Genomic DNA, 16,432 nt, shown 5'->3' on the forward strand with positions numbered 1-16,432 from the left:
ACCACACTATATAGGCCAACCTAGGCTACATGAGACATTGTCTCAAAAAGTATATCCCCTTTCTTGTGCTCATTATGTCTTGAGTGTCCCTGCCATTTTTTGCAGTATACCACAGTACTTGCTGACTAGAATGTTCTCTTGTTATCTGTTGTAATACTATTCCTTAAGATGTACATACTTTTCTCTGGTTTTCTCTACATCCAAAGAGGGAATTAGCACATGTCTCTAGTTTGAATTGAAATATATGAAGCATCCTAGCAAGGCTTAGTTTTTCTGAACATTCTAGTTGACTGGTCATTGATCTTGGCAGGTGCTCGGTAAATGGGAACAGAAAAATGGTTGAGGGATAAGGAGAAAGCAAAAGGAGCCTTCCCCTGTCTGACTCAGGTCACTGTGATCTTTTTAGTCATTAAATATGTCCTACAATGAATACTTCTATCAGGTTCATATTCCATTACAGCATCTCCCCTCTCAAGAAACAGTGAACACTTTGATTGCACTACCCTTTATTTCCTAGGATGGAAGTGTCTCAAATCACATCCTGGGCCCCAGAGTCCCGTGTGTTGAGGTTTCCGGCCCCTCACAGAGATGGTATAAACGTGTTTAGGGAGGCTCACTAGCCAGGCTGGCCAAGGTCCCTTTCAAGGGGATACACCATAAAGATGACATTATCCCAGGGAGGGAGGGCAGGATGATCTGGTCTGACCACCTCAAAGCCCATGTAGCTAAAGGCTCGCAGGAGTGCACCTGTAGAAGAGAAGAGAACAAGATATTAGAACATCCATTGAGTGACTCTGGAAAGCAGTGTAGTGCAGGCTTGGGTGTGCTTGGGCATGATACAGATGCAGGTCTACCCTGCCTTTAACATTTGAGTTAACCTTTCAGATCTCCAGTTTACCCGTTTGTAAACTGGGAATGAGAACCTTCAAAGATTTAAAATGTGATTATCAAGCACTTAGTGCAATGATGGCATTCTAAGCTCTAAAATGGTGACTAATCGGCGGCAAACAGCTTTTTTTTTTGTTTGTTTGTTTTTGGCTTTGTTTTGATATCTCACCATTTAACCAATCTGACCTTGAATGTGGAATTCTGTCCTAGATTTCCAAATACTAGGATCACAGGCTTGTTCCATCTTGTTTTATACCCAACGGAGTATAAATTCTCTGAAAGATGAGCAATGATATATTACATCTGGTTAAATATGTTCCTGTCCTACTGTGAAGGCTCGATACATTTTCTTGACCTCCTTTGTCAGTCTACCGCATTCCTTAAATGGATTCTGTGTAATTTCTCCAGTGCTCCCAGGCTTGTGCCTGATACCACCTGCAGGGACTTCTTGTTAGTCCAGTTGTGATGGGACAGAATAAAATGTTGTGTGCCTTAATTTCCTTTGCAATAGAAGTGGGGACAGGGGGTGCTGAAATGCCAGACTCATCCAAAGACGCCTAAACACACCTCTGTCCTTCCGATCATTGTGGAAGTTCACAAACACAGAGTCCACGTTGGTTTTCTCCTCCACATACTCCAATGTTGCTGTCAAGCTAGAGGCCAGAAAGAAAGTTAATACTTGGCTAACTTTATCTAGGAAGTCAGCAGGAAAATACCAGTGAGGATTTCTCTACCTACTGAAACTAGAAAAGTAAAAGTTGCTGAAGGAGTTTGGCTTTTCTCTGAAGCCAAGGGGTTCCAATACAGAAAGGGGGTCATGAAGGAAAGGACTGCTGAGTAGCAAAATTATCCAACTATTTGAATCCTACTTTAATGTTCCTGAGTCTGAGTCCAGCAACCATCCCTCAACCTAAAATTATTCCTTAAACCCCAAGATCTTATCTGTGTGCTGTGTGTCTGATCCAGCTCCTAAGTCACTGTGACATGATGAACGGTGGAACAGAGTACCCCATCTCTTCCTCACCTTTCTCGGTTGCCTTGATCCAAAGCCTGATGTGGGATATCCAGGAAGAGTCGGTGGTCACACAGAAGGCCGTGCCAGTGAGCAGAGGAATGGGGGGTGAGGCGAAAGTGGAAGTCTAACGGAACTGGATCTTGGTGAAGCAGGGGGTCAGTTGATAGCACTGTCAGGTTCCCAGCCTGGAAAAGAAATGAGACTGAAGTAGCAATCTGCTCATTGAGTCTTCAAGTCACATCTGGGGTAAACTGGGGTGCTTTTGTAGAATCACAGGCAGATGAGAGGGGCTGAGAAAGTCAGAATCTTAAGAGATATGAAAATATCCCTTAGTCCTAGGGACAACCATTCAGTGCTGAGTTCTACTTGATGTCGAGTGCCTAGGGGACCTTTCTAGTGCGGGGAAGCTCAGGGTGTTGTCTTGCTCATGCTGTATCTCCAGCCCCACTTTTATTTACTTACTTTTTTTGTAAGGTTGGGGAATAAGATCTTGCTGAGTCACTGAGGCTAGCCTTGTACTCACTCTGTGTCCTCTGCAGCCCTTTCAAGAAGCTGGGATTTTAACTTTCACTGCCAGGCCTCTCTCTAAACTACTTCATGTCCCAAGACTCACTATAATCTGCTATACATTTGTTCCTGCTTCTTTTCCCATCCTGCTCTTGGCTCCCAGCTATAGGAATCCATCTAGAAAGAAGTAGATTTTACAATGTGCTCAGGGGTCTACCTACATCTAGTTTTTATGGCTATCAGTGTTCCCTCTTCAACAAAGCCATTACAGCGATCAAAGAGCTGGCTGTCACATCACTGGCGCACAGTACTTACTGAATACAGTTCTTTAAGCTGGCTGTGGTCTTTTTCCTGCTCAGCGCTTCTGCCCACCTGGAGGCCTCCTAAGGACTCAGGAACACTGGAGGCAGCAATGGGGCCGAAGCGTCAGGTCCTCCTGTTCTTTGTAAGTGATGCTTGTTTGGGAAAGAGAGACCCAAATTAGTTTACCTCAGAGCTAGGGGTGAAGACATAAACTGAGAAGGTAACTTCCTGACTTCAGCTATACAGGACCAGCCTTCCACACTGTCTCCTGGATCACCTATGGAACATCTTATTTTTCCAGGCCAACCAAATAGAACAATTGTACAAATCCATATGAGGCTTCTACCCTGCCTTTTATAAGAATCTCTCAAATTGTTTTCTTTTCCTTACACTGTATGTAAACCACAGCGACAGATGGAAACAAGTACCTTCTGTAACAACAAGGCAGCATCTTCTCCCGGAGGGTGATTCGGTACTTGTAGCAGTAGAGGTAATAGGCGTACGGTGACCAGATGGGATAGAGGTTGTTCCGTGCTTTTCCCCTCTTGATATAAGAAAGGGAGTAGAGAGAGGGGCGGGACCTGTTACAAGGCAGTTTCACTGTTCAGTGCCTCCCTGCGGCAAAGTGAGGGTCAGAGGGAGAGTGGGAGGACTTCAGACAGCCCTGTCATTGTGACCTGGCAGGCACTATGACATAGACAAGAGGCCGGTGCTTATGTCACTTCAGTTTCAGCCCTCCCTGTCCCATCAGCCAGGGCTCGTGTTCAGCTGCTGGACACTTGACAGCTGTATAGGTAGTTAAAGAGGCTTTCAAACTTATGTCCTAATTGACACATAACCCTGCCTGAGCCCTGGTTCCCACCACCCTGACCCTCCCTGTGGACCATTTCTAAATTCAGCAACTACAGAGTTGGTGTGTGATGCCACAGTAAGCTTCCAAGACCCTGCTCCCACACTCGCCTCATTAGCAGCTGTTTTGAAAGTCTTTTTCTTATTATCGCTCTCCGTAGCACAGAAATACTACAAATTGCAGAACTTTCTCTGTTGTCTTTATAGGTCAGGAATCCCAAATTAAACACCTCTAGGGAACTGTAATGCTACATATCCTTTTGTTGTTGTTGTTGTTGGTGGTGGTTTTTTGAGAAGAGTTTCCCTGTGTAACAGCCCTGGCTGTCCTGGAACTGACTTTGTAGACCAGGCTGACCTCAAACTCACAGAGATCCACCTGCCTCTGCCTCCCAAGTTCTGGGATTAAAGGCGTGTGCCACCACCCAGCAAATGCTTATCCTTAATCCTGGCAATCAAGAGGCAGAGATGGTAGGATTGCTCAACATCTGGGACCAGCCTGGTTTGCAATAGCAACGTTCTGACTGGACAGAGCCACTTAGCAACATCCTGTTTCAAACACACACACACAGAGACACAGCCGATGGAAACTGGTGAAGTTACAGAGTAGATATTAAAATGGTAGAAAGCTCACACCAACATAACTCAGCACTAAGTTACTGTGCCAAAACACAGATTCGGTGCTAATTCAAAACGTCAAAAGGATCAAGCCAGGTATGCTGGCACACCTTTAGCCTCAGCACTTGGGAAGCAGAAGTGGGCAGGATCTTCTGAGTTCCCAATCACAGCTATGCTCTGAGACCCTATTCCAAAAAAAAAAAAAAGATTGGGAGTATGGGCTATGCAGCAGGGTTTCAGAACAGGTGGTTCAAGTAGGCCTCACTAAAAAGATGATTAATCAAAGATGGGTGGAGTTAACATTGTTAAGCAATCAAACATGGTGGGGCACATCTTCAGTCCCAGAACTCAGGAGGCAGAGGCAGACAGATGACTCGGTGTGTAGGGACACTTGCTGCACAAGTTTAAGGGCCTGAGTTTGAAAAACTGGAGGTGGTCACATGACTAGAACAGCAGTGCTGTGGAGTGGAGCTAGAAGACAGCGGGGTTTGCCAGCACCAATCAGCTTCTGGTTCCCTAGGAGATCCTGCTTCCAGGGAATACAGCAGAGCAGGATGCCTGAACTCCTCCTTCGGCCTCTTCACACAGAAACAGACTCACGGGGCTGGAGAGATGGCTCAGAAGTTAAGAACATTGCCTGCTCTTCCAAAGGTCCTGAGTTCAATTCCCAGCAACCACATGGTGGCTCACAACCATCTGTAATGGGGTTTGATGTCCACTTCTGGCCTTCAGCCATACACACAGACAGAATATTGTATACATAATAAATAAATATTTAAAAAAAAAAGAACAGACTCACAGTCAACCAAATCAATTCAGTATGTGCACAAGCAAGCTCGCTCGCTCGCTCGCTCTCCCTCCCTTTTTCTCTCCTCCTCCCCCTCTCTCCCTCTCCTCTCTCCTCTCTCACCTTCCCACTCTCCCCTCCTTTTCCCCCTCTCTCTCCCTCTCTCCTCTCTTACATGCACACACACGCTTTAAAAAAGTCCCTTTCCCTTTAATAACCAACTGCTCTTCCTCTTGAACCCATAAAAGAAAGCCCTAAACAGTCACAGGCACTCTTGAGCTGCCTTCTTGCTCAGGACCTAGCTCCTTGTAGTATTGCTAATCTGGGCTTTTACTTTACCTCTGAATAAGGTCTTTGTGCTTTTTTTATTCTTTGAACAAAATGCCAAAAAACCTGGAAACACTGGGACTCTAGAGCAACCCCTCCCTAATAACATACTCGGTAACCCCAACCAGAAGGGAAGAGAATGAATCCTCATCTGTCTCACTGATGCAAATCTCCCTCACACACGCTCCAATCCCTTTCTGATCTGCCTGTGGCTGTGCATGGTCGCTGTCAGAGAACCATCACTCTTCGGCCTCCCCCCTTGTAGGACTGGTGAGGAACAGGTAGCTGTGGCAGGAAGGCCTCAGCTGTTTCACTGGGACAGCAAAGGAGAGAAAGAAATGGGTGTGACGGGCACCGTCCTAGCCAGGCTTGAAACAGACTCACAGTCAACCAAACCAAATCAGTATGATTTTGAAGCAGAATGCAGATATAAAGACATAGACTCTCCTACCTCATTCCAATACTTTTTGTTCCCTGAAATGAAATCAAAATGTGTTACCACTTGAATTTTATTTTATTTATTTATTTCACATGGTTTCACCATATACTATATAGCTCTGGCTTGGCTGCCCTGGGACTCACAGAGCTCCTCCTGCTCTGCCTTTCGAGTGTGGGATTAAAGCCGTGTGCCACCACACCTGGCCCACCGCTTCGATTGTTTTCAATTATTTGTATGTCTGGGTGTGTGGAAGTCACAGGACAGCTTTTCCAGGAGTCTCTTCTTTCACCTTGCTTTTGAAACAATCTCTCTCGTGTTATTTCTGCCTCCACACTATGAACTTGAGCTTCTGGTCAGTTCTGTCTCTCCCTCTCATCTCAGCATAGGAGTGCTGCAGCTGGGATTACGAACAGCCAACTTCCATCTGGCTCTCCTGGGTTTGGGGTGTTGTGGGACTCTAACCTGGGTTGTCAGGGTGGCACAGTGCTTTCCTACTAACTCGCCTTTCCAGCTCTGCCACTCAGATTTTAAAACCTTTTCTTTCTTCTTTCCTTTTGCCTTTTTTTCCTCTCTCTTTTTCCACTCACCTTTTCTTTGGTCTCATTTCTGTCTGGGTTTCAGAGTGGAACATTATTACAGGAACTGACCAAGGTGGTGGTGGGGGCTTTGATAATTGCTCTCATGGGTTGGGGAAGGAGATGGTTCTGCTATTCCTGGATTTCAATAACTGAAAACATAACTTCCTATCTGCCTTTAGCTTTTCATAGATAAACGATGTGCTTCTCTGCAGAGGTAAGCAGAGAACACAAAGGAAAAGAAACACGCTGACATGTCAGTGAGGCCATTGCTTGCACGGTTCCAGCCATGACAGCCTCTCCTTCAGCTCTCACTCAAGCAGGAAGCCAGCCTATGTGTCAGCACCTTTCCCAAGAGGCTCTCCGGGTAATAAAAGAAAAGGTAGAATACATGGGGTTTCCTGATGGCCTGTGAGATCAAAAAAGAAAAACCCTGTTCTCAGGACTCAGAGGACCAGATCTGAAATGAAAGCCTCCTCCTAGGTTTCATGGTATGGGAAGGTGCCATGCAAGCTTCCAAAGGAGGGAGGCAACTGATAATTCTACCCACTGTGATGCCTACGAATCGTAACAGTGGCCAACGTGTCATACATATGTTGAAGATAACCAACAACTCTCTAATCGTACTTAAGGTCTTCTCAACAAGAGGGAAATCACACCTGGTACTGAAACCCAGCCTTCCCAGGGCCAGTGAAGTCGTGGATCTTGGAGAACCTGTATCCTCCTCCTTACTAAATCAGCACAATCTCTAGCTACGTTCTAATTCTACTTTATCTTCACGTCCACAGAGAAGTGTAATTCTTGGTTCTCATCAAGGAACATCTCTGTAACAGGTAGACATCATTCCAGAAAACCACGGCCATCAAAAGCCCAGTTCCAACTGATCCATCTATAACATAACTTCACCTAAAGTTTAAGAATTGTTGTCGCCGGGCGGTGGTGGCGCACGCCTTTAATCCCAGCACTCGAGAGGCAGAGGCAGGCAGATCTCTGTGAGTTTGAGACCAGCCTGGTCTACAAGAGCTAGTTCCAGGACAGGCTCCAAAACCACAGAGAAACCCTGTCTCGAAAAAACAAAACAAAAAAAGAAATTGTTGTAGAAGTTCTCAACCTGGGAGGAGCAGGGGTCACAACTCCTTTGGAGTCAAATGACCCTTTCACAGGGTCACATATCATATTTCCATAACAATTCATAACAGTAGCAAAATTACAGTAGTAAAGAAATAATTTTACAATTGGGGGTCACACAATATGAGGAACTATATTAAGGGAGCGCAGCATTAGGAGGCTGAGAACCTTTGTTGTAGAAGAGGCAGAAAAATCATAGGAGTCAAAGGAACAAGAAGTTTGCTAAGAGATAGTGTCTCCTAGAAATGTCAGGGAAGCTCTATCTGCAAAGTCTCACTGACAGGACTGCCTAAACAAGACCTGAAGGAGGTTTCCATGCTCATGAGAAAGAAGAAGGTTCACAAGGCCTCAGCCCGAGGAGAAGAACAAGAAAGGCTGAGAGCAGGAGAAAGTCTTCCCCGGGGAAGGGCACACCAACTGTTAGCCAGAACCAAATGGCCAGCTCTGAAAACATACACATACAAGTAACATTATACAGACTGAGCAGGCTGCACTTACATATATAAACACATACATATATAAATAACAACAAATAAGGGGAAAGAAGCCTTGAATTTGAGAAAGCAAGAGCAAGGAAAGGTACACGGGAGGGGGTTAGAGGGAGAAAAAGAAGGAAGAAATGACACCATCTCAAAACAATAAGGTGAATGTAACTGTTAGCACCAAATGTTATGGAAAAATTAAAAATGCTGCAGGATCCCCCGCGGTAGTAGGCAGCAGAAATGCTGTAGGTCCCCATGCGGTGGTAGCAGGCCATGTGGCAGCAGGCAGTAGGCCCTGGGAGCAGCCAGTCCCAGGCAGAGACGGCTGCCCGTCCCCAAGCGGTAGCTGGTCCCAGGCAGGGAGACACATAGCGGGCAGGCAGGAGACTGAGACATGGATAGACACGACATGCAGAGTGAGGTTGAATATTTATTCGGGAAGGGAGAAGGGGAAAAAAGGAAAGAGGGTGTAGCGCGCCACGGCACTCTGCGCACCACGGCGCTGTCAGCTGTCATGTTCTCAGGGTCTGGCACTAAGCCCGTTGCCGCCATTTGCTAGTGTCCCTAGTAGTAAACAACTTCTGCGCAAGCTCGCTACCGGCCCAAGAGTGGTTTGAATCCACCTATCAATTGCTCACACGTCTTGCTCACGCAATTGCATCAGTGTGGGCCGAGCCAATCAAGCAATGACACATCATAGGCGGACCAGGCACTGTATATATTCCCCGCGCGGTTGGGCTGGGGTCTTTTCGCCTCCATCTTATCTTCAGTCTTCTGCGCTCCAATAAAGTACGTTCCAAGAAGAATCCTGTTGTGGTCGTCTTCTCTGCTGGCAGAGTTGTGCGCCGCAAGAGGGGGGAGGGGAGGGGGGAGGGGAGGAGAGGGGAGGGGAGAGGAGAGGAGAGACAGAAAAGGGGGAAGGGGAGAAGTGGAAAGACAGGCAGAAGCAAAGCTGCCTCTCCAAGAGGAAGATGGAAAAGAGAGCAAGCTCTGGCAGGAAGCTGAAGATCAGCCTGCCTCAGTGGATGGGGGAGGGAGTGGGCGTGGCTTGTCTCTTAAAGAGACAGCACAATCATTACAGTAATAAAAAATATGTGTTGAAAAACAAAGCAAACAACAAAATGGCATTATCAACTCAAATGGAAAGTCTGCCTGTAGGGCAGCTTGGGAAGAAAAGGGTATAAACTGCTTAACTTTAAAATGTCTGTTTGACTGACTAGGCCAGGTAGTGGTGGCGCAGGCCTTTAATCCCAGCACTTGGGAGGCAGAGGCAGGCAGATCTCTGTGAGTTCGAGACCAGGCTGGTCTACAAGAGCTAGTTCTAGAACAGGCTCCAAAGCTACAGAGAAACCCTGTCTCAAAAAAAAAAAAAAAAGTCTGCTTGACATCTAAAAGAGCAAGAAGATGCTAGATATCCATTCCTATGTGAAATTTGTAGGCAGTCTAGGATAGAAATTTAAACATCACTGATATATAAATAACAGCCATAACAGCCATAAGATGAACCAGGAACGTCAAGAGAGCGGATACTTAGAAGAGTCCTATTCCATACACTTAGTGTGTGTGGAGGGGGAGATTGTTGCCCTGGAAACCAAGGAGATGCATGTAGGTCAGTCTGCTTAAGGGCACATGCAATGAAGCATAGTGTCTCTTTCCACAGTCTATAGACCCTCTTTCGTCCCGTTTGTATAATCTATCCAGAACAAAGATTCCAACGAAAGGAATTGTGGGGGCCTTACAGTAGTTTCTTTTTCTCTGTAGTTTATGTCTCCTGCAATATTAGCTGAAATACTATAATGTAACAATATCAGGGAGTGTCAGCAGAGCTTTTAGAGGATCCCACCTTTTAGATACTCAAAGGAAAATTGATAGCGGCATCCATATTCTTTTAGTGTTCAGAAATGATAACGTCAAAATTACAAATGATCTCAGCAAGTAGAACTAAATCCATTTTTATTGTTATCATTAATTATTATTAAATTATTTTTGTTGATCTCGCTGGCCCAGAGTTCGGTGTAAATCAGGTTAGCCTGGAAACTATCCTGTAAGAAGATTACAGGCAGGCACCACCGCGCTACCTATGCCTCTTTTTTTTTTTTTTTTTTTTTTTTTCGAGACATCTATGCCTCTTTTTTAAGTGAAGCTCAAGAAAAGATGCTTTCAAGCCGGGCGGTGGTGGCGCACGCCTTTAATCCCAGCACTTGGGAGGCAGAGGCAGGCGGATGTCTGTGAGTTCGAGACCAGCCTGGTCTATAAGAGCTAGTTCCAGGACAGGCTCCAAAACCACAGAGAAACCCTGTCTCGAAAAACCAAAAAAAAAAAAAAAAAAAAAAAAAAAGATGCTTCCTTTTGTTAGTCCGCTTAATGCTCGTTGCATTATCTGTGGAGAGAGGTGACGAAAATAAACAGCAGGTTTCCCGACTCTCCTGTCGCTGTCCCATTCCGGCTTCCCGGGTCTCAGCAGTCCTGCAGCTCAGGCGCGCCGCGGGCAGCCCAGAGGCCCCGACTGCGCCTGCGCGGGGCCCTTCCTCCGTCTCCGCGCCGCCGGAGTCATGGCCGCCTCCGTGGCTAGCCGGGGTCGGGCTCTGCTGTGGGCTGGCGCTGCTTGGCTGCGGCAGAGAGGCGTCGGGGAGCTACTCCGGGCGCGAATGGAAGGGGGCACCCCGGGGCGTGACTTCAGTCTGTCTCATTACCGGGTGAGGGCCGGCTGGGGCTTGGGGACGGGTTGAGAGCGGCAGGGGCCGCTCCGTGGGGTGGCTGGCGGGCTCTCCTTGGGATGCGGGTGACGGTGGCGGAGTGGCGGGTCTTCCTGGACGCTCGCTCACCCTAGCCCCCGGCCGCCAGAACACGGTCATCGTAGAGCGCTGGTGGAAGGTGCCGCTGGCCGGGGAGGGCCGGAAGCCGCTCCTGCACCGGCGGCACCGCGTGTATAAGCTGCTGGAGGACACCAAACACCGACCCAAAGACCCCCTGGAGCTCATCCTCACGCAGTCCGTGGACGGTAAGCCTGGACCCGGATGCTGACCCACGGGGTTGCTGCAGTATAACGTTAGCTCTTCCCGCCTCTCGTTTGTTTGCCTTGTGTTTACTACTTAGTGGCTCCGGTGGGGCGGGGTGGGGGGGAGGTCACGAAAGTACTGTGACTTAAATAATGACCTCCAGCACGGAAATTAAAACGCGTGTGCAACAGTTAGCTGTGAAGAGAGAAGCCAACAGTTTGCATCACAAATAATGAAATCCTTTGACTGAACAACTCAGTCTACACCAGTTTTTTTGTTTTTGGGGGTTTTTTTTGGTTTTTCGAGACCGGGTTTCTCTGGTTTTGGAGCCTGTCCTGGAACTAGCTCTTGTAGACCAGGCTGGTCTCACCAGTTTTTAAACTAGACTTGTGACAATGTAGTTCCTAATAAATGTATGGTGTGAGCATGTGCGTAGGCCAGAGGCTAGGGCCATTTCCTCCCCATGGTGCTAAGGTTACAGACCATGTCCAAACTCAGGTCCTCTGTGTCGCTAGGAACTCCTGCAGACTTTTCATCTGTTCCTGTTCTCATTGGCAGAAATTGGAGTGCGAGGTGATCTGGTCTTGGTGAAGAAGTCTGTGGGTCGCAATAAACTCCTTTCTCAGGGACTGGCAGTGTATGCATCACCTGAAAACAAGAAGTTGTTTGAAGAGGAGAAATTGGTGAGCTCAAAGGATTTGGAGGAATAAAACTTGAAGGTTCCTGCTGGGGGATGTCTTCTGTTACTGAATTGAAGATGAAGTGGGGAAGTGGAGTAAGCCCAGCGTCGTCGGACTGTTACTGCTCAATGTGGGCTTATTTCTTCTACTTGGTTTTATCTTTTGTAGCTGCGACAAGAAGGCAAACTGGAGAAGATCCAGACGAAGGCAGGAGAGGCAGTGAGTAGGGAGTTGTTACTGTCGCTTACAGCCGTCGCCAACCTCCTGAGAGCCTCCTCACTGTTCCACACAGGATGAGAGCAAAAGTGTCCCGGCTGTCCTGGAACTCACTACAGGACAGGCTGGCCCCAAACTCATATCTGCCTGCCTCCCCATCCTGAGTGCTGGGATTAAAGGCATGCTTTTTTTTTTTTTTAGGAAGATGTGCCAAATTTTTGATTTGTTAATGTCTTGCATTAGAAGTATGACATTTGAAGACATCTTTGTCCTGGGATTTTTTTTTTGCCCAAAGTGCAGTAGCTTTTGAGGGAATCACCAGTCTGGGAAAGTATAAGGTGAGGACTCAGCCTTTTGGGAGCACATACAAGAGAATATAGACGCATGAGAAGGTAAACCGTAAACTACAGGCATTAAAGCAGAGGGCAAGTGGACCCTAGGGGGACTGGAGTTACTGGGGGGAGGAATACTTTTTTTTTCCCCATACATAATATTAAATTAGGCCTTTTCAAATTAGTAGGTTTTGGACAGACTAGGAAATATGTGAATTTTTAAGGTACGTTTGTTGGGGTGCGAGGCAAACTGGCCTTGAATTCTGTGTATGACCAAGGGCAGCCTGACCTAATCCTCCTTCCTCTTCAGTTGGTAGGCTACAGATGTGTGCTTGTGATTGGGTTAATAAAAAGCTGATTGGCTAATAGGCAGGATTTTCAGGGCAGAGAGAATGCTGGGAATAAGGGCGGAGTTTACGAGCCAGATAAAGAAGCAGCAACATGGGAAGCTCAGAGATGAGGTAAACAAGCCTGGGGAGCACACAGATTAGTAGAGATGGTTCGTTTAAATTGTAAGAGCTCACTGGAGGGGGGGGGGGGCTGGAAAAATGGCTCAGCGGTTAAGAGCCTCGCCTGTTCTTCCAAAGGTCCTGAGTTCAATTCCCAGCAACCACATGGTGGCTCACAACCATCTGTAATGAGGGCCGGTGCCCTCTTCTGGCCTGCAGGCATACATACAGACAGACCATTGTATACATAGTAAATAAATTTATTAAGAAAAAAAAAAAAGCTCACTGGGGCTTACATTTATCATTAGTAATGTCTCTGAGTGGTTATTGGGTAGCTGCTGGGACACAGAGAAACTCCACCTGCACAGACGTGGACCACAAATGGATGCTGGGGTCAAACTCGGCACACATCTATCAACAGCTCTAGGGCGTATTTTTTTTTTTTTTTTTTTTTTTTTTTTTTTTTGGTTTTTCGAGACAGGGTTTCTCTGTGGCTTTGGAGCCTGTCCTGGAACTAGCTCTGTAGACCAGGCTGGTCTCGAACTCACAGAGATCCGCCTGCCTCTGCCTCCCGAGTGCTGGGATTAAAGGCGTGCGCCACCATCGCCCGGCTTCTAGGGCGTATTTTAAAATGAAGATAGCACAGTCTGCCTAAAGTATATGTATAGTGTAGTATTAGAAAGCAGCTGGAAAGAGGGTTGGAATAAGATGTACAAAAATAGCTTGACTCTTGAAGTAGTTTATACATCATTTTATAAGTAGGAAAAGCAGTGATGGAGTGTGAAAGACTTGAAATTCCATAAATGTTAAGTTAAAAGTCACTGCATCCCGAAATATACCAGGAGCCTTCCTAGATGACCCTAAGGTTATTGTATTTATGTGTGTGGGGTCAGGGCACATGTGCAGTCCAGGGGTCAGACTCAGGTCATTGTCTTTGGCAGGAGGCACCTTTACCCTAAGCCCGAGTTTAATGCAGACTATTTCTCTTTGCCTAGAAACGGCAAGGTATGGATGAAATTCCCTATGAAGTCTTGGAAAATATCTTTTTTCCATATCAGAGTTGAGAAAAAAGGATGTTCCGGGTTTGGTGTTTTTTTTTCCCATGAGTGTTTTGTTTTCACCTGTCTTACTGCAGGGCAGAAATGATGAGCAGATGCTGTGACTCTGACTCCGACTTCTACTGACACATATGATTCTTTTTAGACAGTGAAATTCCTGAGAAGCTGTCATCTAGAGGTGGGAATGAAGAACAACGTCAAATGGGAACTGAACCCTGAGATAGTTGCCCGCCATTTCTTCAAGAATGTGAGTGCTCCCAAACTTCAATCAGAGCCTTAGGTCAGAGCCACCCCTAGATAGACCCAGGATTGAACCCTTCACTATAAAATGGTTTTCCCAGCTAGAGTTGGGAATTAATTACTCTTGGTTGATTTGCAGGGAGAAAAGAGGAATGTAGCTAGGAGGTAAAGTAGTTACAGATTTAAAAACTAATAGGAAAAAGCAATTTATTTTATCTCTAGCTAGGAGGAGCCTGGGGATATGTGACTTACTAGAGAATTGTTACTTCTGTGTAGAAAGCAGTGTTGGTCTCAAGACCTGTTCTGTTTGTAATGTTTATAAACTTGCCACCTTTGCTGAGAAAGACTGAGGCTGTCTGCTGTCGTCTTCATCTATGGGCTTTTGTTCCCTCCCAAGGTCAGCCAGAATCATTTCCCCAGATGTGGGGAACTGTGCAGGTTACCTGGAGGCTGAAGTTGAAAGGTTTATCTCAGTGGTTCTCAGCCTGAGAGTTGTGACCTCCAGAGGATACCCTACATATCAAATATTTACATTATGATTCATAACAGTAGCAAAATTACAGCTATGAGTAGCAACAGAATAATGTTATGGTTGGGGTCACCACAGTGTGAGGGACTTTATTAGAGGGCCGCAGCATTAAGAAGGTTGAGAACTACTGGTTTATCTAGTGGTTGGTTCTATTTTCCAGCTTGGTGTTGTGGTTGCCCCGCATGCTCTGAAGTTACCCGAGGAGCCTATCACGCGGTGGGGCGAGTACTGGTGTGACGTGACTGTGAGTGTTTCAGGGATTTTCTTCTTTGGATCGGGAGAAGAGTCAACATGAGAAGCTGATTGGGTGGTGTCAATTCTGCCTGACTGATCTCTGGCTATTCTTCTTTTTAATGTGTGGTCAGGTAAATGGACTCGACACTGTAAGGGTTCCCATGTCCGTAGTGCTCTTTCAGAAGCCCAAAACCAAAAGATACAAGCGGTGGTTAGCCCAGCAGGCTGCCAAGAGCGTGGCCACCACCAGCTCCCAGGCAGCCTGAATGTCCTCTGCCTCCAAGACGAAGCAGTCAGAGGAGCATTGGAGTGAAGCAGGCCAGCACATGAAGCTGTCCCAGCCCCGAGCAAGCATGGATCCTAGAGAACATGGACTCAGCAGACTGGACATGTAAGGCTCGCTGAGTTTGTCACCTCTGCCGTCGGCAGTCACCATGGCCATCTCTGCAGGCAGTAGATGTCATAAGTGAGTATCAGTGAACTGCAGTAGTCTTCTTAGCCCTTCCTTCCGTTGGAGAGTCTGTGGGAACCAGTGAAGGGCTGAGCCATTGTGCCTAAAATGGCTGTGTTCTCATCCACACTGTGTCTCATGCAGAAATAAAGAGTCGTTTAACTGGACGTGAGTTGGTGTGAGCAGGATATCTAGGTAAGGTGTCCTGCGCCATGGAGGAAAGTGTGGTCACTGTGTCTGTGGTTACCCTGAGCAGACTGCTGGTTGCTCCGTGTGAGTGAGGCAGCGGATTTCACGAAGATCTGAATCAGGCCTAAGGATGGTTGGTGGGGAAAGTGGAGTTGGATTAGAGAAGCTTAAAAGAAGAAAGAACTTCTGTATAAATCTCTTAACCAGCTCCTGACATTTCATAAAGAAGTCCTGACTTCCAGACCAAGGATAAGCTCAATAATAGAGCCCACCCGCCTCTGCCTCCCAAGTGCACAATTAATGCCATGTGCTACCTCCGACCAGCCCCATACATGGTTTGGTTTGGTTTGGACCGGACAGGACAGGGTTTCTCTGTGTAGAACTGTCTTAGAACTCATTGTCTAGACCAGGCTGGCCTTGAACTCACAGAGATCTGCCAGCCTCTGCCTCTGTCTCTTCAGTGCTGGGATTAAAGGCGTGTGCCACCGCCCAACCCCACACACGTTTTTTTAAAAGCACTTATTTTCAGTCACTAGTCTTTGCATTAACCTTTGCCCACGACAAAAAGTTTGCCTGGCCAAAGGTGAGAGCAGCACGAGTTTAAGGACTTAAACATAATTGTGAAGGGGCTGGAGAGATGGCTCTGCGGGTAAGAGCCCTGGCTGCTCTTCCAGAGGTCCTGAGTTCAATACCCAGCAACCACATGGTGGCTCACAACGATCTAACTCCAGCTCCAGGATATCTGACACCCTCACACAGACATGCACATAGGCAAAACACCAATGCACATAAAAATGAACAAATCATGTTAAAAAATCAGACACCAAAAAAAATTTTTTTTAAGTGTGAAATGACTGTTGAATGCTCGTCCCTGAATGGGGTATTCCTATCACTTCGTTTAAGACTAGGGAATATCAAGGAATAAGACAAGATGATTGTAAGACTGGGAGCAGGGCGGGAGGAGTGCTAGAAACTACAGACATGGCATAGCTGTAGTGAATTGCAGTGACTCCTGTTACCTGCACAAAACCTGCACACACCTTTAACCCCAGCACTCGAGGCAGAGGCAGGAGATCTTGCTGACTTTGGGGCCAGCTTGGTCTACAGAAGCAGTTGCCGGTCGGCCAGGGCTGTACAGTC

General features: G+C 46.8%; 2 protein-coding genes across 2 annotated transcripts; one reads left to right on the plus strand and one right to left on the minus strand.

Moving 5' to 3' along the window:
- Positions 1-616: 616 nt before the first annotated feature.
- Oaz3 (ornithine decarboxylase antizyme 3) lies at positions 617-10,469 on the minus strand. The gene is given in 7 exon segments (XM_057793865.1): positions 617-747; positions 1,456-1,541; positions 1,913-2,088; positions 2,726-2,803; positions 2,805-2,865; positions 3,142-3,313; positions 10,406-10,469. Coding segments are annotated over 7 exon segments (768 nt in total).
- Mrpl9 (mitochondrial ribosomal protein L9) lies at positions 10,453-15,270 on the plus strand. Its single transcript, XM_057793691.1, has 7 exons — positions 10,453-10,611; positions 10,760-10,916; positions 11,473-11,597; positions 11,763-11,813; positions 13,795-13,896; positions 14,579-14,662; positions 14,784-15,270. The coding sequence occupies exons 1-7, from the start codon at positions 10,468-10,470 to the stop codon at positions 14,916-14,918; spliced, it is 798 nt and encodes a 265-aa protein (XP_057649674.1). The 5' UTR covers positions 10,453-10,467; the 3' UTR covers positions 14,919-15,270.
- The last annotated feature ends 1,162 nt before the right edge of the window (positions 15,271-16,432 follow it).

Source organism: Chionomys nivalis, chromosome 18 (genome assembly GCF_950005125.1).
Source record: "Chionomys nivalis chromosome 18, mChiNiv1.1, whole genome shotgun sequence".
Lineage (NCBI taxonomy): Eukaryota > Metazoa > Chordata > Mammalia > Rodentia > Cricetidae > Chionomys > Chionomys nivalis.